The sequence below is a fragment of the Branchiostoma belcheri genome, unplaced genomic scaffold (genome assembly GCF_001625305.1).
Source record: "Branchiostoma belcheri isolate BF01 breed outbred unplaced genomic scaffold, Haploidv18h27 scaffold10, whole genome shotgun sequence".
Taxonomy (NCBI): domain Eukaryota; kingdom Metazoa; phylum Chordata; class Leptocardii; order Amphioxiformes; family Branchiostomatidae; genus Branchiostoma; species Branchiostoma belcheri.
Window position 1 is genome coordinate 2,739,974 of NW_017802380.1, and position 23,718 is coordinate 2,763,691.

Below are 23,718 nucleotides of genomic sequence, written 5' to 3' on the forward strand. Positions count from 1 at the left end.
TCTGCTGGGAGCTCCTGCACTTCACCCCTTTGCAGATGAAATAAATGGTCTCCCCGCTAGTGAAGTGGTCCGCCCTGTCGTATGTCAGTGGGGTTTTACTGAACAGGACTGTCTGTCTAATGGGATAAGGACTACTAAAGGGCTGGGAAGCAATAATGGGCAACTTCAGCCCATCAGATAACAGAAAGATGTGGTTTTGTAACTTCTCCTTAGAGACTTTCGGACACATGTATTTTGTAACAATGTGGAATAGAAAGCTATTGGGAGTGCCAATGTAATATATTGTTGTTATTCACCAGCCTGCTTCACATCCTTTTCTCTTATTAATGGAAGATCTTGGTATGTCCTTACTGTGCATCAGATAACAGAAAGATGTGGTTTTGTAACTTTTCCTTGGAGAACTTCACAATGTGTCTTGTGTAAACATCGTGAATAGAAAGTTATTGTGTTATGAAATATTGTTATTCGCAAGTCTGCCTCACACCCTATCCCCTTATTAATGGGAGATCTTGGTATTTCCTTACTGTGTTAAGGTATGAAATCCATCTTGAAGCATACAGTACCAACCACAGACATACGTTACCAGTGATACAAAGGAACTATCACCTTTAAAAAGAGTTTGTCAATGCAGGAACATGATTTTCTGTGAGGAGGCATGGCCAGTGCATTCATTTGTGGACAGCGTTTTAATGCACTCTTATTTTATCTTGGAAGTATGTATGTAAGGTGGCTTTTCTCAGACCATGGAACATGTGATACATGTAGTTACAAATGGGTGCCATCCTCCATACTTTCTGCCGACTTCTAATGTCGCATTAGGAGCTGATGAAAACTATAAAGGATGGCTCCCAGGCTAAAACAAGGTACCTTTTAAACTTGAAAAAAGTTTTAAAGTTTTCATCGTGTTTCATGTACCTTACAGGCTCACTGTAAGTATAAGCAGGGCAATGGGCCATCCTCCTTAGTTTCCGCTGACTCCTAATGTCACTGGACACCGAGGATGGCACCCAGGCTAAAGCAAGGTACCTTTTAAATTTAAGAAATTAAAGTTTTCACTTTCTTCCTTCCAGGCTCACTGTGAGTGTAAGCAGGGCTATGTGGACCTAGTGGAGGGACAGGGCTGCGGTTTGATCGACATCTGTCAACACGACAACCCCTGCCACAGGAATGCCAACTGTACCACCGTGGCGCCCGGACAGACAGAGTAAGTCACTCACTCACTCAGTCCCCTCCAAGCCTAGTGTATCTGTATCTGTATAGCCAGTATAACCGCCCCTACGCATAACACATCAGCTAGTGGCGCTTGGGGCTCCAGTAGCTTTTTCCATCTCGGACAATCGGCAGCCAATCTGCGTCTTCTCACTTCGTTCTCCATGGTCCTTCTCCACGTCTCCATAGAACATCCTCTCACTCTTCTTCCCTGTGGCATCCGCCTCAATGCCACTCTTGTCAAATCAGTAACTGTTGCTGGTTTGTGAGTACGCGTCTCGAAAATCGATGCTCCTCCCGACAGGAAGATTACAGGGAAGCCGAGAAATGTTTCACAGTTGATATCCCCGAACATCCCCGGAATGGTGATGGCTTACCTCAGAAGCCTGTCCTTTCACTGGGGATCAGAACCAGTTATGTATGCCTCCATTACATGTATGGATGGCTACTGTATGTCAACTTGACAAATGTTGCACTCCCTTGATGTATTTTGTCATCTGAAGTGACAGATTTTAACAGAAAAACAGACATAATATAACTTTTTTGAAATAGTTTATTGTTGTTCTTAGGTACTTGAGATTTGTACTATAGATGTACTTTGTTACTGGCACTGTGAATAAAGTCTTTTTTGAATTTTTAGTTTGAATGCTGTAAATTTTTAATACTATTGTACATCTGAATTCCACTTTGTAAGTATGATTTAAGTCTTTTGGCTTAGATTTAAGTTTGAATTCTTAAAATTATAATTCTATAACAGGTTTACCCAGTCAGCTAACCCTATACATACTTCCTTATTCATCTTTTGAATTCTGTGAAAAATGACTCACCATTATATGTCACTTTGTTCCTTAAGGTGTGTCTGCAAATTGGGGTACGTGGGAGATGGTATCAACTGCTACGGAAACATCTTGGAGGTAAGGAATTATCTTTCAGACGCCTTAATGGTGTCTCTTCTTCAGTCTTGCCTGAAGATTGATAAGATCAGGGCTGCTGCTGATATTTAGTTGACAGCTCAGTCAAATGTGTAAATAAGTGCTATTGTTCATTTGAGATCTGTAGTCCACTTTGTGACTATGAATAAAGCCTTTTGTCTTAGTTTGAAGTTTGAATTCTGTAACTCGTAAGGAGAGCTAGTACGATACCAACTGCTCTAAAAACATCTTGGGAGTAAGGCATCATCCATCACACATTACTGATATTTCTCCCTCAGTCTGACATGTAATTGCCTGAAGACAGATAACATGATGTTTAGGTGAATGTACTTCTAAGACAGTAATGGGAGCTTTTTGCAAATCTGCTGCTCAAAGTAATGTGGCAGCTATCCTCTTTGGTGTAGCTAGTAAGTGGGCCTTAGCTTTAAGTGCATTTTGGTGCAAAATCTGCCTGTAGCATGGCTTGTGAGCAAACGGAGTTGTTTTTGGTCCACCCTGACTAATTTGTGCTCACCGAGTTTGGATATTACTTTCCGCACAGTTAGGAAGAGCAGCTCCGTGAAATTGAAGAGTTGGCTGCTTTAACTTTTTGACTTAAGGTTAAAAAAGATAGCGATGGTTGACGAAGCTGTACGCTTATTTGGAAGTCCGTAAAACAATTAAGTTCAGAGCAATGTAATTAAGGCAGAGGCGATTAAGGCTTCCTTGTTCCAATTATCGTGTAAAAAAGAGAAACGATCATCTCAGGTTGCCTCCTTGTTGGTGTCATTATTCTGTCATTTGGAAAATTGGATTAAGAAGCAACATGCTATGCTTGGACTTGGACCAGAATGGATGTGCAATACCCATCGCAATGACAGCAATTAGAATTAGTGCCACTCTCGCTTAGCAGGGGACATGCATGCTTGCCTGATCAGGGCTGAAAGGGTCTACGAGCTGTTTGTGATATACTGAGGCTAACTGCAACTTGATTAATGCAGCACACTGTGAATTATGCTTACCTTCGCCGATTGAAATGCATCGTGCTGTTAGCCGTTGCCCCAGGCTGATCATGAGTTTGGTTACTAGTACCTTTAAAAGGTCAGGGTTTTTCACGCATAGAAAAATGAAAGGCACATCCTGTGGAGAGGGTGTGCAGCTCTGTAGAATATCACCACATTGAAGCTTGAACCATTATTTATTTCGTAGCCTGTAGCATTAATTTTTCTCTGATTGAAGCACCTGTGTCCGCAAGCTGTAACACAATACAGCAGAAGGAAATACGTCAGTCCCAGATATTTTGGCTACAGGAATTCCATCTGGAGTCAAAGACTTTTTGAACAGATGCTTTAATTCAACAAACAAAGAAACAAACGAATAAATGAGATAAATGATAATGCTACTCAAGGACTTTCTAAAGGGTGTGGACGCAGCCAGGTTGGATATTACTATACCTACGGAAATGCTTCAGAATCTACAAACCATTGAATAATTCACATCTGGTAGCTTTAGTGCCCTGTTCTGTAGAAAAGCAAGAGAGTGTCAACTTGATGAGGAATAGAGATAAATCACCAAAACACACAGTTAAACTTAAAGGAGATGCACTGAGGAGAGAGTGTGATAGGGCTCATTTGGTTAAACCTTAAAAGAACCGCGCTGACCCCTTGCATGTTGAGTTCGATGACGGTTTAGACAGATTCTGGTATGTTTCGTCGAACCCAACGATTTCCCATTAGAAAAGCGTTTTGATTTCTTGATGAAGTTATTTACGAGATGAAAGTGGCTGTCAGTCTCTATCGGAGCGGTGTCCGAGGGACCTTGTGTAATGAGTGGCTATTCATCATGATGAGAGGACATTGATCCGAGCGGAAGGCTGCCTGATCGAAAATGAATAGTCCATGCAGGTAACAGGGCAGCGCAGGCGCTGAAGTATCGAGGAGGTTTTCCTATCGGAAATGAATTCTCGGCGGTGTCAGTCACAGGAAATTTTGTCAAATGGCTGTCATTTCTGCTTAGCTCTGAAGTTCGTAAGGTCACAGCAGTAATGCATTGTGCATAATCTGAAACGATATCTAGGGTTAAAAAGTTACCACCTGACCAACAAAGCTAATGAAACTCAACAATATCTCCATCTTCTGGTCCTGACAATGATTAAAATGTACAGACTGTGACATATTTTACTTAACACTGAAGTAATTGAAGGAATATAGCAGGATATGCTTCAGCGAACAGCTTAGACCTAATGGATGCACGTTGCCTTTTAGGTCCCTTTGACGTAGCTCAAACTTTTTCTTTTTCAACTTTGCACCTGAACTTTTTAATCTAAGCCTGGTGTGCTCGCCAAGGTCAAAGCTTTTAAAGCAGGGCCCACTGGGATGTGCTGGCATCAGTGTGTGTCTCCACAATCATACATCATTGAAACGCTACCAGGGAAGAGGTCTGACCCCACACTTACTCTGTGTGCTGTCAGCGGAAAGGTCCCCACCCTGAGTGTACCGGGGAGGGCTGCTGTCTTCAATAGGTAGACTGATTGCACCCAGGGAAATTTCTGCACTTGCATTGATTCAGACTGCCTGGGTTTTGCTCGGGGGGTGTTTTCTTTAAATTTTCATGAGATTAGAAGTTGTAGTGTCACACTGTTGCTCTTACAACTTAAAGTTAAACCACAGTCTTTGTTCCTAAATTTGTGATTATTTGTTGAATCTGAATGGTTCTGAAGTTGTTCCTGACTCTAGTAAGTTTGAAAACTTGTGAAATTGTCTGCTACTGGAACTCACCTGTTCCACAATTAGAAATGTTGCTTTCAGGAAGAGCAGTTAGCAATTTTGGGATGAAGTTTGTTTTCTACGCAATTCATATTCATTAAAATTCTGTTACACTTCCAGCGCATCTCAGAGTTGAACAACGAGGACGGGGGACCACTGCGAGGCCACCTTGTGTACAGCAGTATCCTGCTACAGAGTGCCTATGCCAGGACACTCACAAGGAATGGACCCTTCACAGTCTTCGTCCCCAACGATGCAGCATTCCAGAACAAGTTTGATGTGAGCAAAGTTAATGCCTTTGTCCTTATGTAACTTGATGTCCAACTTGTAAGTGACCTTTTTGTGAAAGTTCAGAAACTTGTGAAAATGTCTTGAAGTTACTAGAAGTTGTACCATTTTTCGAACATGATTAGATGAGTTGAATAGTATGATATTCCTTGCCATACACGGTTGTTGTAAAAGTGTCTTAAAGGTACTAGAAGTTAGAACTTGTACACTTTTTTAAAATGCTGAGATCAGTAATGATATCCCTTGCCATACCAGGTTGTCCGACTAGTGAGTGACCTTCCGAAGGCCCAGCACCTTGCCAAGCTGCACATTTTACCCGGACACCTGACGGCTCACCAGCTCAACACCACCAACTCTGTCTTCAACCTGGAGGGAGCAGGGATGGAAATAGAACCAAATAAGGTAACAGGAGATACGTTGGTGAAGGTTAGACATCTAGACTCACAGAAAATTCAAACTCTACTACTAGATAAATTACAGAAATAACTTCCGGACATGCCAAAAAACAGTTACTCAAGCAACTGGATATGTCCAGTTCCATATCCAGTTGCTTGAGTAACTGTTTTTTGGCATATCGTATTACCTGGATGTCTAACCTTCATCGACGTAACTTCCGGACATTTTGAGTGACATACACCATTTATCCATTTATCCAGTACGTAGTAGAGTTTGGATTTTACGTAACAGGAGATACTCTAGGATTTACCTTTTTTTTTTCAGCAGAAATTTAGAAAACTCGAGGATGACTACATGTATGTTCAGGCCCTGATACTGTCAAAACCAAGACACACACATTTCTGTCAGAATATCTGTATGTGTTTGTGTTCATTTTTCAATTCAGTATATATTTTTATTCCTGAGAGCCAACCAACAAATGAAACTGGCTTGACGACACATTTTGTGCCCTGACTTGAATCAGAGATGGTTGGTTTCATGTATACGGGTGGCACTTTCTTCGATGCCGCATGTCTTGAACATACCTGACATTTCATTCCACAGAACTCCATGGATAATTCAATAGACAGGCAGAAAACGAGGAAATTTACCGCGGGTCGTAGATGGGGTGATGGGAGATAAATATTGATAGTGGCTCCTTCATTTGTAGTAAAATTTCACAGTTGACCCCTTGAATCGGGGGCAGTTAATTTTAGAGATAATCATGATCGTGTTTACCTCACCTTGTGATGTGTAATATTTAGGGTGGCAAGCGGAACACTAGGAACAGTCTTTGAATATTGAAAGCAAGAAAAGATTCCAGTTGTGAAGATAAAAATTTTTGCTTGATAATCCAGATATTTTATTGGTAACATTAACTGCAATATTAAAGGCAGGTGGCATGTAATAGATGAAACAGACATACAGTAAAAAGATGTTAAAAGTTTCAAAAGATCTTTGATTTACAAGTCCTAGAAGGCACTTTGGTGGTTGCCCTTTCAAGACTCTGAGAAAAATTAGAAGGACAGCCCATCAAGATGTTGGCATGTGGTAACTGTTCACAGGTTGTTTCTTGTGGCGACCACCTTCAGCATGATGAAGATTATGTGTTGTCAATCGTGCAGAAAAGCTTTTAGTGTCAGGCTTTGTTAGTGCGCTGTGCGTCTTGCATTCAAAGTGCCATTTCCCATTCTTCCCTGTTGCCGAAATGATGTGCCATTGAAAACAGTCATGACTTATTCTTAAAAATTCTTACTAAAAGCCGTCAGCCACCTGTCATCTCCATGTGGAGCTGATCCCTTTTTGTATGGAAACATTGTAGACTCTGCTTGTCTCACAAGTCCCCGTCTTAATTTTATTGGCACCTAAAGGAGGAGCCGCACTTAAAAGCATCCAGGAACGTTTTCATGGGTTCCTGTGGGAAAAGATAACACTTTACTGGGGAAAAGCAATGACAAAGAAGTCATGAATCTTCCAAAAAAAGACTTTATCTTCTTTTCCTCCCTGCCATTGTAACTTAGGGTCACTCAAAGTTTAAGTGATTTGGCCTATGGCTAGATTTATTGTTGCTGTATTATCCAGAAAAAAATGTGCCTTAGCTGTCATCTGAAGACATTTTCTGCTGACAGGTATGTTTTCAGGTATGTTCACAAAAAGAATGGAATCATCGGTCAAGGACATGATGATCTGATATTTTATGAAAGGGTCTTACCTAAAGCACAGTTCTTTGTGCACTGTTGCTTAGGTAACCTCCTTCAATCTCACTCTTTTAAAAGTAAGATGTACTGGTTATGTACAATGACACATATTCAAAACACTACTGTAAGGTTAGAGGAAATTCCCAACTCTGGCAGAAGACAGTAACTTGGTATTTAAACTTGTACTTTCTTGAATGCATGACAACTTTTACATAATACGTTAAAACTTTGCCTCTGACATGTTTCAACAACTGTAATAATGTCTTCCATTGAATTTATCATCCCACTGAGGTGTCCTAATGTTATGTGTTAAGATCTATAGATAGAGCTGTAGGTTTCATTGTTAGTAAAAGAAACAAAATTATCTTGGAAGTTTTTGTAGTAAGTTTGAGTCCAACAGTAGGAGAATTTAAATACAGATGAGCTTTCTTGACAGCCCTTGGTAACGAGTAAAGACACTCTCTTTACACAACCATTCTTGAGCCAATGTTACCTTCCTCAGGGCATTTCTGACTAGTTCACATTGCAGGAAGGTGACAGACGCACCTACGAAAGGTGACAGATGGTCACTGAAATGTCGGCTGAATCACATGTGACTTAACAACCTTATGAAACTATTCACGGGAGCCCTTAACATTTACAGCATGACACTTTCCTGCGGGTCCGTCTTCTTGGGACCAATGTCAAGTCCAAGATGGTGTTTCCCGACATTGTTGCAGCCAATGGACTGATCCATGTGATAGACACGGTTCTGGACATGGACTCAGTGGTGCCCAGTATGCCAGAGGTAAGTCATTTTCTATGACAGATTACTTGTATTTTCCAAGAACTATTGTAGAGTGGAACTCGTTGATACACCAAGCGCAGTTTGAGCATCATCACTCATGCATTTAGATGTGCAAAGGTTGGGGTTTTTCGGTGTAATATAACTAGCTGCTGCCATGCCGCGTGCCTGCAAAGCTGGTTTGTTACTCCAAATAAAAAAATAAAAGGGCAGTTATAAAGGTTTTATCTATTTTCCAAATTTACATTTGTATTCTCCAGTGCAAAATTTTATCCTTGTAATGCACCTACATGTAGTTCCCAATGTCAAACTCATTAATTTTTTTTAATTGGTCCCATCTACAATAATTGTGGCTTGTCAGCAGAGCCATTCGCATGTCAGCCTGGTTTAATTCTACATGTAATAATACCTAATTATACTGTAATTATACATATGTGGATGTGTTTAACTTAGAAATGACCTTACATGAACCTTCCTCTCCAGGCTACCATCAAAGAGTTGATCGAGGTGGAAGGCAAATACAACCGGATGGAGGGATTATTAAAGGTAGGAGAATGTCTCACCAAATGTCCCAGGGCATCCATAACCACACGCAGGTGTCCTAATGTACGGCCATATCCCCAGGTTTTCATCGCCTGTGATGCAAAGATTATCCCCAAGGAGCCGTTTGTTATTGCTAACCATTGATACAGGAAATTTAATAGCGTCAGTCAGCACATTACAGCACTTAGTGGCAGTCAGACTGCGATTATTCCTCCCTCCCTGCTAGCGGGACAATCCCTTAATTGATGCTGTATGCTGCTGCGATTATGTCAGTAACTTTCCCTGCATTAAGGTAAAGGAAACCTGCACTATAAATCCTGCAGCCTTCCTGTGGAATCTGTGAATGGAGCTGAGCTCCTGCCATAAATATTTTGGGTGCATATAATGATAGGGATTTTCAACACGATTGCTAAAAGGTCCATTTGGGGGAACCCAACTGTGTACAGCAAAAAACAAGGTGCTAATAGTATAATTGATGTGGAAGAAGCATCATAAAGATTGAACATAATGGAACATACATGTATATGGCGTTCTTTAAAAACCTATAATGGTAGGGATTTCGTCATGATCGTTTAAAAGGTCCATTTTGTGTGTAGGATAAAAGGAGGGATCATATGATGGCACATGTCTGCATGTAAGACTTTCCTTGAACATCTACCTTGTGGTGATGGATTGCATTATTGGGCTGCCTGACAGGTTTATGCCTATGGTACAAAGTCTGTTGCACTTTTAAAAACCTATACATGAATACTGCTAACAAATTTACATTTAGTCTGCAATGTATGAAATGCTATGTTACAATTTCTTCAGCAAATAATTATAGCGAGTTTATCTCGGAAAATCAATTTAAAGATAGTTATTTTCAGAGAAGACCAGCTTTTAAATGAATGATAGATTTACATTTCATTTCAGTTGCACTTAAAGGAAAGGTCATATTTTGTAATCAAATGCACTGACTCACAGTAATTGATTATAATATATAACATGTATTGTTTGGAATCTTTGTACCAGCTTGTACTAGGAATGACAGACATGTTTGTGTCAGTGAAAACTTGGCTACATTCAAGCGTTAGAAAACTTAAATATCAAATGTTATTAATTAACAAGGTTCGTTTGAAATCTTTGCACCAGCTTGTAGGAATGGCAGAGATGCTTGAGGAGCCGGGACCCTTCACAGTCTTCGCTCCCAATAACGGGGCCTGGGATTCTCTGCCCCAGGGCACTCTGGACTACCTGATGTCAGAAGAGGTGAGATTGGGAAGGGTCCATTGATCACCATGGGTCATCATCATCAGGGTGGAACTGCCATTAACTTCACAGTGTTCCTGGTAGAATTAATTAACAATTTTATGGCAGTCATCTGGGTTGATTAGAAGGGAGTATTGGAGACCTGTAGGCTGTTATCACCACTATTCTAATCTTCTCCCAGTAAAGAGAGGATCCTGTTTTTTTTTGAGATTAAAGTGTTTCTTATGTATCTCAATATTTCTTTGCTAGAAATGGTGTATACTACAATATTACGTTTAATGATTTTAAGGCTTGAATAAATGTTGAATGGAATGAAGTACAGTACACCTGAATTTGAAAATGAAATCTGTTGTTCCACTCAAAGTAATCCTCCAACCTGTTGTTGAAATTCTGGTATTGGAGATCCATGTTGAAAAACCCCAGAGGACATTAATAAACCTTGAACAGAGACATATGTATTGGAATGGGCCACAGTAGTAAGATTCTCTGTCTGGACATATTATTACAAAGGCAATATTGCACTCAATGGGCTGCCAATGCTAACTTTTAAGGAAGATAGATATTCTGAAGTTGGCGATCCATACTTGAAAACCTCAGAGGACATTGTTAAACTTTGTTCAAGGACTCTATTGGTAAGAGCCACTGTTGTAAGATTTTCTGTCTGAACTTATTATTTCAAAGGTCTGCCCAACGGGAATGCCAAGGCTTAAGTTTTCAAAGCTAAGTAAGATGTTCTGAAATTGGGGATCTATGCTTGAAAACCTCAGAGGACATTGTTAAACTTTGTTCAAAGACTGTGTTGGAACAAGGAGGTGTCCTTTAACCTCCATGATTGGAAAGACTCACAGTAGGAACATTTTCTGTCTGAACCTATTATTACAAAGGTCTGCTCAACAGGCATGCCAAAGCTAAGTTTTCAAAGTTCATAGATGTTCTGAAATTGGGAATCCATTATTGAGAATCTCAGAGGATATTGTTAACATTGTATGAAAATTGTATTAGAGGGGACAATGGTAGTAAGACTTTCTGTCTGGATATGTAACAGTTATTATCTAGACAATGTTATTATGCAGGCATTAGTATGTCTGCTCAAGTCCCAAAGCATTTAATGGATGCAAACCTCAAAGGACATTGCCTTTAAATCCTGTTCTAAAACCGAGACAATGTATTGGAAAGGAGGAATGTAGTAAGATTTTCCGTCTGAACATTTCATTTTGAAGGCCTTACATGTACAAATGTCCCGTCTTATACAATTTTCATACAAATGTACATCAATGAAGCCGAATTTTCGATTGTTGATTGATAGTTTCCCACGGGACTTTTGCTCAACCTTAAACAATATTCATGATGTGGAGATTTTCTGTCTGGGCAAACTATTACCAAAAGCTTTATGAACTGCCATCATTAAATTTTCCAAAAGTTGATAGATGATTTCTTCGACGATTCATGTGGAACAGTCCGCCATGTTGGATGGACTTCATCAGGAAGGGTTACAGATTAATGTCCGGAGTGAGGGATGTGTTAGATTAACAGCTCCAGTCCATTATCCGCACTAATCAGCTCCTGAGCTGCCGGTGAAGAGCCTGCTGAACTGTAGCCCGAATGTTGTGGGTAATGGATTTCCCATTAAAAAGTGATTGAGATGTCGATACTCCTACTTGCTGATGGATGGCACCGTTGGTAGTCGTCTCCACCAAGGCTTGTCTGTGTCTGTGAGTGACAGAGGACTTTCCCGATCCATACTCATGCATACCCATCCTTGTTTAAGGGAAACTGCCTGTCCCTGGTGGGGAGAGTGACCTTGGATAACCTACCTTCATTTGCGATCTTCTACTGGAGAAGATCACAACTTATACTTCTTGTTTCTGGATTTGACAAGTTTTCATCAATGTTACAGTCTTTTACAAAATTTCACTGAATATCCTACCAATTCTGTGCTTAATGATTATGCTGTACAGAAGACCAATCACTGAAAGTTGTTTGTGTCTTTTTTCATCTTCACACAGGGAAAGCCCAAGCTTAAGGCCATTTTAAAGAATCACATCATTGTCAACAATAAGGTAAGTACAACACTTCAACTTATACTGTGATTGCCAGGTTAAGCTTTTTTTCTACCTTCCCACAGCCTGCCCCTTCAATATATCAATATATTTCTCCCTTTAGAAACAAAATTAAGAGTTGTCCAGATCTAAATGGTCAGAGAAGTTCAAGATGAATCGTGATAGCCAAAAAAATGAAGGTTGATGATGAAGGAATGTAAGGAAACCTTCCATGAATAGCAAAGTGTCCACGTCGTCACGTTTCGGTGTAATTGTATTCCGGGTCAAAGCCAGGGGCAAGTAGATGCTGCCCTATCGATTGCCTAATCCAGTCTCTATTTAATATTCTCACCCCTCTCTATGGGTATGGAAGTGTGGTATTGGCAATTTTCCTTCAGAGGGAGGGGAACCGACAGGAGTATGACAGGGCATTTGTCTTGATGTTCCCAGCGATTGATAGTGTGATAATGCAGTCAGCTGTGCAGAAAGATAGATGTACGAGAGAACTCCGGAGGAAAGGCTGGTGCCCTTTAATTTTGGGAACCAATCTCCTTTGACGTACCTGCAGACACTTTGAACTTTTGAACAGTAGAGACAACAGCTGATGACTTCATACATACAGAAGTTACTGGAGGATAAAGACAGAAAATGAAGTCTCAAATGCTGTACAGGAATGACTAAAAGTTAACCAGGTTACTCAAAAAGTTAACTGAATTGGTAAAAAAAAGTGATTGGAAAGGCAAAAAGTTGCAAGCAGGCAGAAAAGGTTTCAAACAAGCATCTCAGTCACAGCTTTGGCCTTGAAGTATAACAAAATCATTAAAAGACAATTACACATTGACATAAACAAATTGTTCAATGAGTTAAGATGACATCCTAGTGCCAGCTTGATTAATGAACACATTGTGCAAAACTATGACTGTGATACGTATTGTTCTGTTATTAATTGCTTGCCATCACAGTTTGACAACGTAACAGATTGCCATCCTGTTTGCCTGTAGCCTTTTAGTTATGAACTTGATTGCAGAGCGATGCATGCAATCTATGTTATAATTAGACTACATGGTTATGATATAATTAGGATTATGTAACATCTGCCCTTTCTTTCATGTACATGCATTTGTCACATAAGCACAATGATCCATCATGCCAGAGTGAAGTGATAAAGATTGTAATTAGCCATCCCGGTTGTCTGTGATTTGTCAAGATCAAAAACTAATTTGGAAATAACTTTTGACAAATGAATAGATTGGAATTTTGGGACTGCAATGGATTGTGCAATTATTTGAATTTGAGATACTTAGGTTACTTGATGAATTGTAGTGAAAGTAAGAAAAACTCAGGATGAAAAAGACTCTTTGTCATCCAGACTTTTCTTTTTTCTTTCTATTTTTTTTCAAATCATAAAAAAGTGAAGTGGCAAGTCTGATTACCAAGAAATTGAATTGACATGAAAGTTCATCTGTGTTGGTAGTTAATGTTTAAAGGTAAAACTTTCGTTCCAACACAAAAGGCAAATCAGTAAACCAGTCACTCTGACCCAGTGAGACTGAGAAAGACCAGAGTGATTGGTCGAAAGCTCTGGTTGGAACAAAAGTTTTTCCTTTAAACAAGAAATTGAATTGATGTTGGCTGATGATTGTGCTTATCTTTCCCGGCAGATTGAAGTTCAAGACTTGATCTTCATGCCGAGATTTACCACCTTGGAGAACATGGCCATTACCGTCTCAGTAACCGCCCAGGTGAGTTGCACTCCTCAAGATGTTTGTATCCCTCCCTAGATCCTTTGAGTTTCAAAGATGACTGGATTTCTGGTCCTGTGTCTTATACAACCTTTGAGAAGCTTAGTTGTATGTGTAGGTAATGACCCGACTCAGTAAGCAAAGAAAGCTCAGACTATTACTTTTTTAAGAAACTGAAAACTTAAGACACCAGGTGTTCCAAGTATATACATGATGATTAGACCATAACGTTTTTCAGGCCCAAGGCATGCGTTTCAATGCCTTCATGGGCAAGACTGTATAAGCAATCATTGCCATCATAAAGTATAAAAGATCATATAAAGTGTTATGTTGGTAATATCTGATTTTTCACAGTTATCTTCTCAGTGCGCTTCCCACATCCACTAACTTTAATGTGGAGACACGGCCCATAAATGGAACTATTTACGGATAAACCCGCTCAGGTCGAACGACCCCCTTTCCAAGACGAGGTTATTTGTCCACAAACTGTGTCGTCCCGAGCCTCACATTAGCAAGCCGTTACCCCATCATCCCGGCATGGGCGGTGGATATCGCTCTAATAACGCAGGATTAATGCTTCTCATTCAACCTCCCTTCCCATTGTGAATGTCGAAGGTCCTCTAATGTCATCATATATATACCAAGAGGAAGGTGTAATAAGCAAGATGAGTCAGGCGTAACCAAGTGAGGCAGTGGGAATGGGCAGTGGGGGGAGTTTCGTGTAGAGAGGCTAATCAGTGACATTAGGCAGATTGGTATTCATGGTCGCACCACGGCCTGCCTTGTTACTGGGGTTAACGCTGCCGGTGTGTGTGTTTCTTGTGCAATTAGTTGTGTTTGGAAATCCTGACAAGAGTTTGCAGAGTTTTTTTAACTTTGCAAACTTTTGTCAAAAGCTGCTGATCCATGTTTTTCATAGGTTCAACAAGAGCCAAAATGTTTAACATTGCTTTTTGCACAATGAAAGTCATTTAAAAGAGTTACACATTGTGAATCTGCAATGTTGCTGCTGTGTGTTTCTCAACAAACTACATGTAGCTGTGTATTCTCTTACTTTGTATAGGTTTGACCATGGTATACACATACAGTGTAATTTGTACATATTTTTCTGGAGCCACATAAAATCATATTACCAGTTACTGGACTTATAGCAGCATGAATTGGGGTCAATTCATTGCTGTCAGTTTAGTGTATACAATGAAGCAGTGGAGTTCATATTGTTTATATAGTTATCTTCATAGCTACATAGTATAGACAATAAAAGGATATATGTAGACTGTATACTACCTATGTAGTCAATAAGAATATATATGGACTGCATACTAGTAGTTATAATGACAATAAGAACATATATAGACTGTATAATAGCTATATAGACAATAAGGATTCATATTGTTTTTACAACTGCTCTTGTCTTCTGTATATAGATTTATTGTCAATATTCACAAAATGTAGTTACATAACAAACTGTACAAGGATTTTATCTTTGTGTTTCATGGTGCAATAAAGCAGCATATGTATGATATTAAGAATACATATGGACTGTTTACTCTCTACATAGACAATAAAGATTCATACTGATTTTTTTTGCTGCTGTATTGTCTTCTGTATGTAGTTTGCACTAAATGTAGTTACATAACAAACTTTTTTTGTGTATTTTAGGGTGCGATAAAGCTGGACGGCAGCGCCCGCGTGTACCAGACGGACATCGCGGCGAGTAACGGCTACGTCCACAGCGTCGACAAAGTCCTCATCCCCGACGCCATCAAGCCGCTCTTCAACCACCGCTGTGATGTCATGTTGTACGACGTAGTGGCCGTGAGTAAGAAGACGACTTGTCGCACATGTAGCATTTTTAACATCAAAAGTTGGGCTACGCAAATCATTTTCTTCGTTCGTGGACATTTTTTTGCCTTCTACTTGCTGGCTAACAGTTATCAAAACAAATTTAATGCCAAAGGCTTGTGAAGTAGGGAGAGAGTTGAGTAAGTCAGTACAAGACAGTCAAAATTGAGTTAAACTAAGCCTGCTAATGGAAGGTAGTTAAACACCAGTATACTAATGGAAGGCATATTCAGCACCAAGGACAGTATTAAGAAGACTACTTGTCATGCAAATTTGGTGCAGAATGGCTCCATCAAGAGAGAAAGGTCAAGTAAAACAATGCAAGAATGTAGAAGTCAAGATAAACTAAGCCCACTGATACAAGGCATGTTCAGGACCAAGGCCAGTGCCACTTGGTCAGCATGAACAGATTTCTGAGTGCAATATACACACATACATCCGGTGTGAAAAAAAGCCAACTGCTGCATGTCAGGAACCCCCGCAACGGTATGATCATTGACACTACCACTACAAAAGTGCCTTGCATGCAGATCTATTAGGCAGCCTCTGTTCACGAACTGAAGGTGATTTTCATGTCTCTTCCCCACAGGGTAGCTGCAGCAGCTGTAGTCAGATAGACCTGAACGGCTGTCCTGAGGGTGCTGAGCCACTGGTGAGTCTTTCACTTGACTTGAATGCCACATTTAGCTTCAGTTGACACTTCAGCTATTCTTCCTATGGTCCTCACATCAATATTATTATACATGATACATGTACTGTAAATCACTTCATGTTCGTGGTTCTTAGAAAAATCGACAGGTTTGCAGAACTATACGTTCGGGGTGGTGGCAGGTGCAGCTAAAAGGAAGTGAAAATTACTTGTTTACTGTAAAGATAAGGTTGCAGTACAGACATGCCAGCAAAAACTGCCAATATAAACATACTGCCCAAAAGTCACGATTTATAGTATCCATCTTGAAAGTAGTAGGCATCCTTCCATCTTGAGAGTGGTGTTGTAGTCATGTGCAATGTCTTGTGTGGCTAATCAGCCCAAACTTGGCATGGCAGTCCCAGACACAAGTGGGACACAAAATATCCCTCTAGTATCAGATATCAGACTAGTATTATCTTTTACAAGCGTTGTAATTTTTGACATGAAGTAGGTTCCTTGCAGTGTTACAGGAGACAAATGTTTCCCCTCGGCATGTTTATGGATTCTCCGTTTTGGGGGTGTACAATGTATATTGCTGTGAGGTTGTTGCTCCATCCCGAGGCGACAGTTTTATTGGAAATGCTTAAGATAAGTAACTGCAGGCTAGGGCAGCTGCTGTAAAAAGTAATACTCTCAATATGAGCTTTTCTGGTTGGAAAGATTGTTTTCATCCGGTTCTACCCCTATTCATATTGTGTCAAGGTTGTATTGATAGTATGTCAAGTTTTTTTTGCTATTTTAGATTCTTCTATTACACCAATCTGGATCGATCTATCAACTTGAAGTCAATGGACGTAAAAAGTTGTGGTGCATGAAAACTTATGCATGTACATGTATACTACCGGTTCAATTGTTACAGCTGTTCTGATAATAATATCAGCTCATAACTTCTTGACTCCAGAGAAATTTTACAATAAATATAATACATATTTCGTAACCACCTCGACATACATTTTGTACATGTCTCTGTGATGGGAATTTGCATTCTTTGTAGTGAGTGTCATCAATATTCCCTTTACCAGGGATGGTTATACAAATGTAGGGGCACCAATCTGGCCCTCCATTTCAGCCTAATGTATGCCATAGCTTGCATTTTGGTGAAGGTTTTCTTTGTCCACCCGGTGACATTATCGGTCCATTTCTCTCCCTGCCTGCCTCCCATTCCATAAGGCTGTTATTTAATATGTCCAGAAAATGGAGCATGTTCTCATTGGCAGGCCCGTATCATGGCCGTTGAGCGGAATGATCCGAAGGGCTGTCGTTACTGAATATGGCCTGTGTAGGTAGACCCATGGGACGGGTTACTGTTGCACGGTTGCATGGTTATAGCTCTACTGTCATGGTGGCTTGCCTGCCTCAGAAGTGGGCAGAATACTGAGAGGGCTGTCTGTACAAATGTACTTAGTCTTGAACTGCTTCACAGGAGATATTCAATAGGTGGAGATATTTAATAAGTTAATAAGTGCTGAATGAATGTAAATGCTAACAAACTTGCTTGGGCCAAATTCAAAAGGATTCAATCTTAGGGTTTCTTTTACATAATACATGTACATGTAATTATGTGGCAACAAGGCAATCAGAGATTGCAGATTTCACCCTCTTCCGCCATACTGTTCGTTAGTTAGCCAAAAACACACACAGATGTCAAAAACAATAAATCACTTCCTTGGAGTAGAACTGTAGAAGTAACGTTGACAATTTTCCTCTTCTTGTAGTACTAGTATATCATGTTAGAGTCATGTTATTCAAGAAGTCAGATTTCAAATTAGCATTTATCTAAGTCCAAAATGTAGAAGTCTTAAATCCTGAATGTTTGAATACATTGATTTTTGTGCATAAGCATCCGCCAGCATCTCTGTGTGGACTACTTCGTGATGCAAGAAGTCATTACGATTTACAACCTGCTGTTCAAGCGCCTTGAAGTCCTAACAGTCGGAAAATGCTGACCAAGGCTGAAGCGAATGGCTCTGCCTCGGGGGAAGCAGTCACACTGGTGACACTTAGCTATGGACCATAGACTGTTTGTCTGGAGGGAGTCATTACTGACTGGGGTGCCATTTGACAAGCTGTGGTGTTATGTCGGTCATAAAGCTTGGATGTGCAAGGGATGCATTTTTTTTCAAACCTTTGGCAGGCTGAATTTACATGTAATTCACACCACTGGCAGAGAGGGAGAGGGGGACTCTGAAAAGATTATTGCTATTCACTTTATGAAGATCACAGTGAAAGAAAAATGGACACATTCTCATTACTAAATGGTCTTGGTGGTGTCATGTACAGAAAAAAGAAAGTTGGCAAATTATTTGTCCACGGTAATAATAAGTTCACGGTTCAAGTGGTCACGAAAACTGCAACATAAAAGTGCCACTAAAGATGTCAACTGAAGAAAACTATTATAGATACAAGTATGGTAGTGCAAGTGGCCCATACTCCTTGCATGTTACCCATTTGATGATAAAGCAAAGATGATAGCAAATCAATTGGAAGGATGTGGCGAATTAGCTTCAGTGCAGAAACCATGTCAACTGTGACAAGCTTGCGTGAATATAGTGTAACATTTATTTGTACTTTGCTACTTCAGGAAATCGTGGAGCGTGGATGTGTGTTCTGGACGCTGATTTGGAACATCCGTTTCCCCCATACTGGCTGTTCACGCAAGTGCAACCAGACTGTCATGGTAGGTGATAGTCCTCTGGGACAACACAAACTTTACTGACTTGTTTATTGCAATGTTAAGCCATTTTCCATTGTAATGATTTCTGGAGATTTTCATTTGCAAGGGCCATAAATGCAGTTGTAAAATATGATATTAACTGTAAATTGTTTATTGTGATTTTAAGCCATTTGCCCTAAGGCACTGCTTTCAAAATTTTCATTTTCTGGCATCATAAAATTAATGTACAATATAGTAAAAACGTGATATTCAATGACCCAAAACTTGAGGCAATCAGTAACTGATGAAAAGGACAAGGCTTCTATCCCTACATAAGACTTACATGTGACTTGCTATAGGTGCACGTTTTTCCTACTATTGCATGCGAAACAAGTTTTGTACAAAATATTCTGCCCTAGCCAGTTGCTGTAATGCTTAAGCAGTCTAACTTTGCAAGAGCTGGACCATTAATATAAAAAGTTGACCCATTACAGCAGTTTGGTGCCCTCAGTCAGGCTGCGCCTTGTAAACCCTGTTATAAGCCCTGTAATGTGCGGGCTGTAATAAAGGTGTTAACGCACCAAAAAGTCTGTATTACTAATGTATAATCCTTCATCTGTTGTCACCCAAAGGTTTATACATGCATGTTTTATGTATCCATTATGTGGGTTTATGCTTTCTTTACAGCTTCCCGAATGTTGTGAAGGGTTTTATGGAGAGTCGTGTCTGCCATGCCCCGGTGGTTACCGCACACCCTGTAATCTTCATGGACAGGTAATATATATGTATGACTGATTCTGTAAAGGCCTCCCTTTTACTGAATTTTTAAAGGCAGTCTGTTTGGATCAAGGATTTAATGACATGACATGAAATGATAACCATTATGATGATTTTGCTTCTACCTGTTGAAATTCAGTGGCCGAAATACTTTTTTTCCGTGCTCTGCAATATTGCAGAAGAGTCAAAATTTTGTTCTGCAATTTGGAAATACTTTCTGCAAAAACATACTAAAACATACTAATAAAAGACACACAAAAAACAGTTACTTAAGTAGCTGTATATAATTTTGGTGCTACCTAAAATTGTCAGACTATTACGTTTCTCATCAGTGACACTAAGAGACTGAAGGAGAACTGCAGGTTTATAAGCAAAAACTATTGATTGATATGCAAATAAACTGAAGACAAATTTTTGGAACTCAAAAAGGAAACAAAAGATAGACAAGTCAAGACAAGGACGATGCAAATTAGTGAAGAAGTTCCTGTTGTTTCAGAACAGGAGCTCAAGTGTGGTCTGTCCTTGATAGGACCTGAGAGTGCTAGTTTGCTAAATTGAAAACTATTGAATCTGGAGTCTATTTTTCCTTCTGCAAAATTGCAGATTGTATAAATTTTTCTTCTGCAATCTTGAAAATCTATCTGCAGATTGCAGACTGCAGACAGGTATTTCGAACACTGAAATTGTAATGATTTTTTTGCACACGTTTGTATGATACACTGAGAGTTAGGTTTCTTTAAACAGCTAAGTTTTATTGTCCAAAGCTCTGTGTAGTTACTCATATACTCAGTCAAGTGAGGAAATACATTTTGTAGGTCTGTATAAAATGACGTTTCCAAGGGCACAACATTGGGGCCTGGTAGGGCTTTGAACCCAGACCATTTAGATTCTAAGTCAACAACCCCAACCACAAGACGACCTTGCCACCTTGATTTAAACACGACCATACCGAATAATGTGTACCTTTGCAGCCAGCCGTAACTACATTGCCATATCCCATGATCCAATGCAGTAAAAACAACCTGGCCTTACAGCGACATAAACACCGATGTTTGACGCCACGGTTTGATAGGAAATCACTAAGGGCCGGCCCGCCTCTCAGATATTGATGAAAAAAGACCCATTTAGTCGTCCAGCCTTCACAAATCTTCCGTCCCAAGTACCGGGATGTTGGTACTTAAGTTTGTCGTCAAGGTTTACGGGCTGGTCAAATGATCAATAAATCCTTACGTGTCTCCTTATAGTAATGAAACTTAATGAATTTGTCATTAAGGTCAGCACAGTTGGATACCAGTGGCCACCTGTCCAGCTTGGCCGTAATTTTTACAGTGTTTAAGGCCGTAATCATGATTTAACGTTTTCCCCAAACACCAGACGTCGCGTTTGCTATAATTACTAGATGTCTTCAGACTGGAGACAAGATCGTACTTAAACAAAGTTTTAGTGAGTGTTAACTGCTTTCTTTCAGGAGAAAATGTGTCTATATAAAGCCCCATTAATTTTCTTATAATTAAACCTTTGTATATACTGGATAATACTTTTAAATCAATGATATAATATGCATGTACGAAGGGTAGAAATGCACAAAAATATTTCCAGCCTGTGTACTGTGGACATTTGTCTTGGTTATTGCACTGTTTTGATCTTGTCTGCGTTCCCTCAAGACAAACGTCAAGCACTGAAATATTATGTTCGCTGTCTATTACATACATTTGTCACATTTAAACACAAGAAACACAGAGCCAGGCTACAAATTCAGCAGAAGGAGATTGTGTCTTCCTCACACTTGCTAAGCTTTTAAATATTCCTAGCATACTTAGTGTACATCTTGGGCTTCAGATTGACAATTTGAGCCATTATTTATCATGATGAGCAGCAAAAGTGAGCTCAGAAGACATCTGTGAATCATTTTATTACCATACATGCAGTACCATGAGGATTGTGATTCTTACGACGATGGTGTCTTAACTCACACGAGTGTAGACAGCGGACTGATAATGAGATTTTTCATTAGTATAAAAGCTTCCGTGTGCCAGCTGTGGCCCACAGATACAAACCAAAACGAGTCTTAAGAAATAACTAAATGGCGCCACATGAAAGGAAAGCTGGGCTGACATCTCAAGGTAAACCTTTATAGATCCCTCCCCTTGTGTTTGTAGTACATGTACATGTAATAACCTGCTTGTGTGTTTTATGATACAGTGTAATGGCGGCATCAATGGCAACGGCACCTGTGTCTGTGATCCTGGGTTCATGGGCACAACTTGTGAAATCTGCCAGGATAGACTCCTGTATGGTGTCAACTGTGATAAAGGTACATGTGTATGCTGTCTTCCATCCCGGTCTTAGGGCTGTATAAAGGCAGGAAAGTGGCTTTATACCATGAAAGTTCACCTGTGTTGGTAGTTACATATTTGAACGTAAAACTTGTGTTCCAACACAAACGGTTAATGTTCTCACCTAGAGAAAGAAGAAAAAGCTCTGGGTGAGAACATTTACCTTTTGTGTTAGAACAATTATTAGTTTTACCTTTAAACAGGAAAATTGATTCTTAGGACACCAGCTAAGTAATGTAGTAATTTCAAGAGTCATAATATATTGTGTAATACATGGGTTTAGCTTTGATGTAAATCCCACTTCTGCCCTCTTTATTCTATATTGGTACTTTACAATTTGTGTATTTATGATGCAACATGTTAAAAGTCTAGACATGAGCTGCTCTATTTGCAGTCTTTTACTGTTTACCTTGACTGTATATTCCTGGAAACTCATACAGCCATGGTCCATTTGCTACACAAAAGCCCCTTGCACATCATGTAGTTTATGATATACTAGATAAACCCATTCAAATGGAAATTATAGAGATATGTACAATGTATTGGTATAGTGCTCAATGTTTTATGTACATGTAGTCTAGACTCATCATCTTCAGTCTCATTGTTAGACTGTACTGTACAGTCCTGGAAATACAAATATGTCTCAGGTTATATCAAAGTTTACCACCATGTTGAACATGTTTTTGATCAGAATTTGACTGTCTTCACTGCGTGAGTGTAACAGAGGGCCGAACGGAGCCAAACACATGCCATCTCAATGTTGGACTGTACTTTTCGATCAGTCCTGGAAATACAAAATATGTCTTAGGTTATCACAGTGTTGATTATATGTTTTCCCCCTTTGTGACCAGAATGTGACTGTCTGCACGGTGAGTGTAACGGAGGGCCGAACGGAGACGGCACCTGTAAGCCGAACACGTGTGGTAGCCTAGAGTCTCAATGTTGGACTGTACTTGTCAGTCCTGGAAATACAAATATGTCTCAGGTTATCATGGTTTAAGTTTACCACAGTGTTGAATGATATTATTTTTCCCCTTTGTGATCAGAATGTGACTGTCTACACGGTGAGTGTAACGGAGGGCCGAACGGAGACGGCACATGTAAGCCGAACACGTGTGAGCAGGGCTGGACAGGGGAGAACTGTGACCAGCCCATCAACCCGTGTGGACCCAACCTGGACGTCTGCCACGAGCACGCACAGTGTGATAACCAGTTTGGGAACATCAGGTGAGAAGGATAGGGCATTATACTTCATGTAACTAACAATAGGCCTGAACTAAAACCAACATAATTAACCTTCTCCTTGTTGCCTAAACCTGTAACCAAGAGAAGTGGTATGTACATGTATGTCTACTAGCCAAGCTGCTACTTCAGTGTACTAATTAATAAGGCTGAAAAGGACTGGTGTTGCCTGGACACTGTATTTGCTACAAAGCCTACAATTTCATAAGAAGCTTACTGTATTCCTTTAAGTTGTTTCTTTCTTGATGTGTTGTCATTTCAGGCCTCTGGGCATCTTTATATCAATAGCGATATTGAAGAAGAGCTTTGTTAGCTTGTTTGACCAAGATGTTTTGTTGTCCACAGATGTGTGTGCAAATCAGGATACACAGGGTCTGGTCTAGAATGTATCGAGATGAACCCGTGCCGCTTGCCTGACAGAGGAGGATGTCATCCCGACGTATGTACCACTTGCTTGTTGTTTGTATCATTACACACGTTTAGCTTAGAGTATAGTGTACATGTATTTCATGA

General features: G+C 39.9%; 1 protein-coding gene across 1 annotated transcript in view; it reads left to right on the forward strand.

Annotated features, from left to right (window-relative positions):
• Window positions 1-23,718, forward strand: part of LOC109468951 (stabilin-2-like) — a gene marked incomplete at its 5' end in the record, with an annotated part of 114,023 nt that overhangs the window by 64,001 nt on the left and 26,304 nt on the right. The window contains 17 exons of the mRNA XM_019767328.1: window positions 1,071-1,204; window positions 2,063-2,123; window positions 5,006-5,164; window positions 5,429-5,575; window positions 7,949-8,092; window positions 8,573-8,635; window positions 9,764-9,880; window positions 11,887-11,940; window positions 13,581-13,661; window positions 15,324-15,479; window positions 16,096-16,158; window positions 18,779-18,874; window positions 19,538-19,624; window positions 21,830-21,941; window positions 22,815-22,866; window positions 23,062-23,190; window positions 23,551-23,644. Of these exons, the coding sequence (XP_019622887.1) occupies window positions 1,071-1,204; window positions 2,063-2,123; window positions 5,006-5,164; window positions 5,429-5,575; window positions 7,949-8,092; window positions 8,573-8,635; window positions 9,764-9,880; window positions 11,887-11,940; window positions 13,581-13,661; window positions 15,324-15,479; window positions 16,096-16,158; window positions 18,779-18,874; window positions 19,538-19,624; window positions 21,830-21,941; window positions 22,815-22,866; window positions 23,062-23,190; window positions 23,551-23,644 (1,749 nt within the window). The remainder of the gene's footprint in view (window positions 1-1,070; window positions 1,205-2,062; window positions 2,124-5,005; window positions 5,165-5,428; window positions 5,576-7,948; window positions 8,093-8,572; window positions 8,636-9,763; window positions 9,881-11,886; window positions 11,941-13,580; window positions 13,662-15,323; window positions 15,480-16,095; window positions 16,159-18,778; window positions 18,875-19,537; window positions 19,625-21,829; window positions 21,942-22,814; window positions 22,867-23,061; window positions 23,191-23,550; window positions 23,645-23,718) is intronic.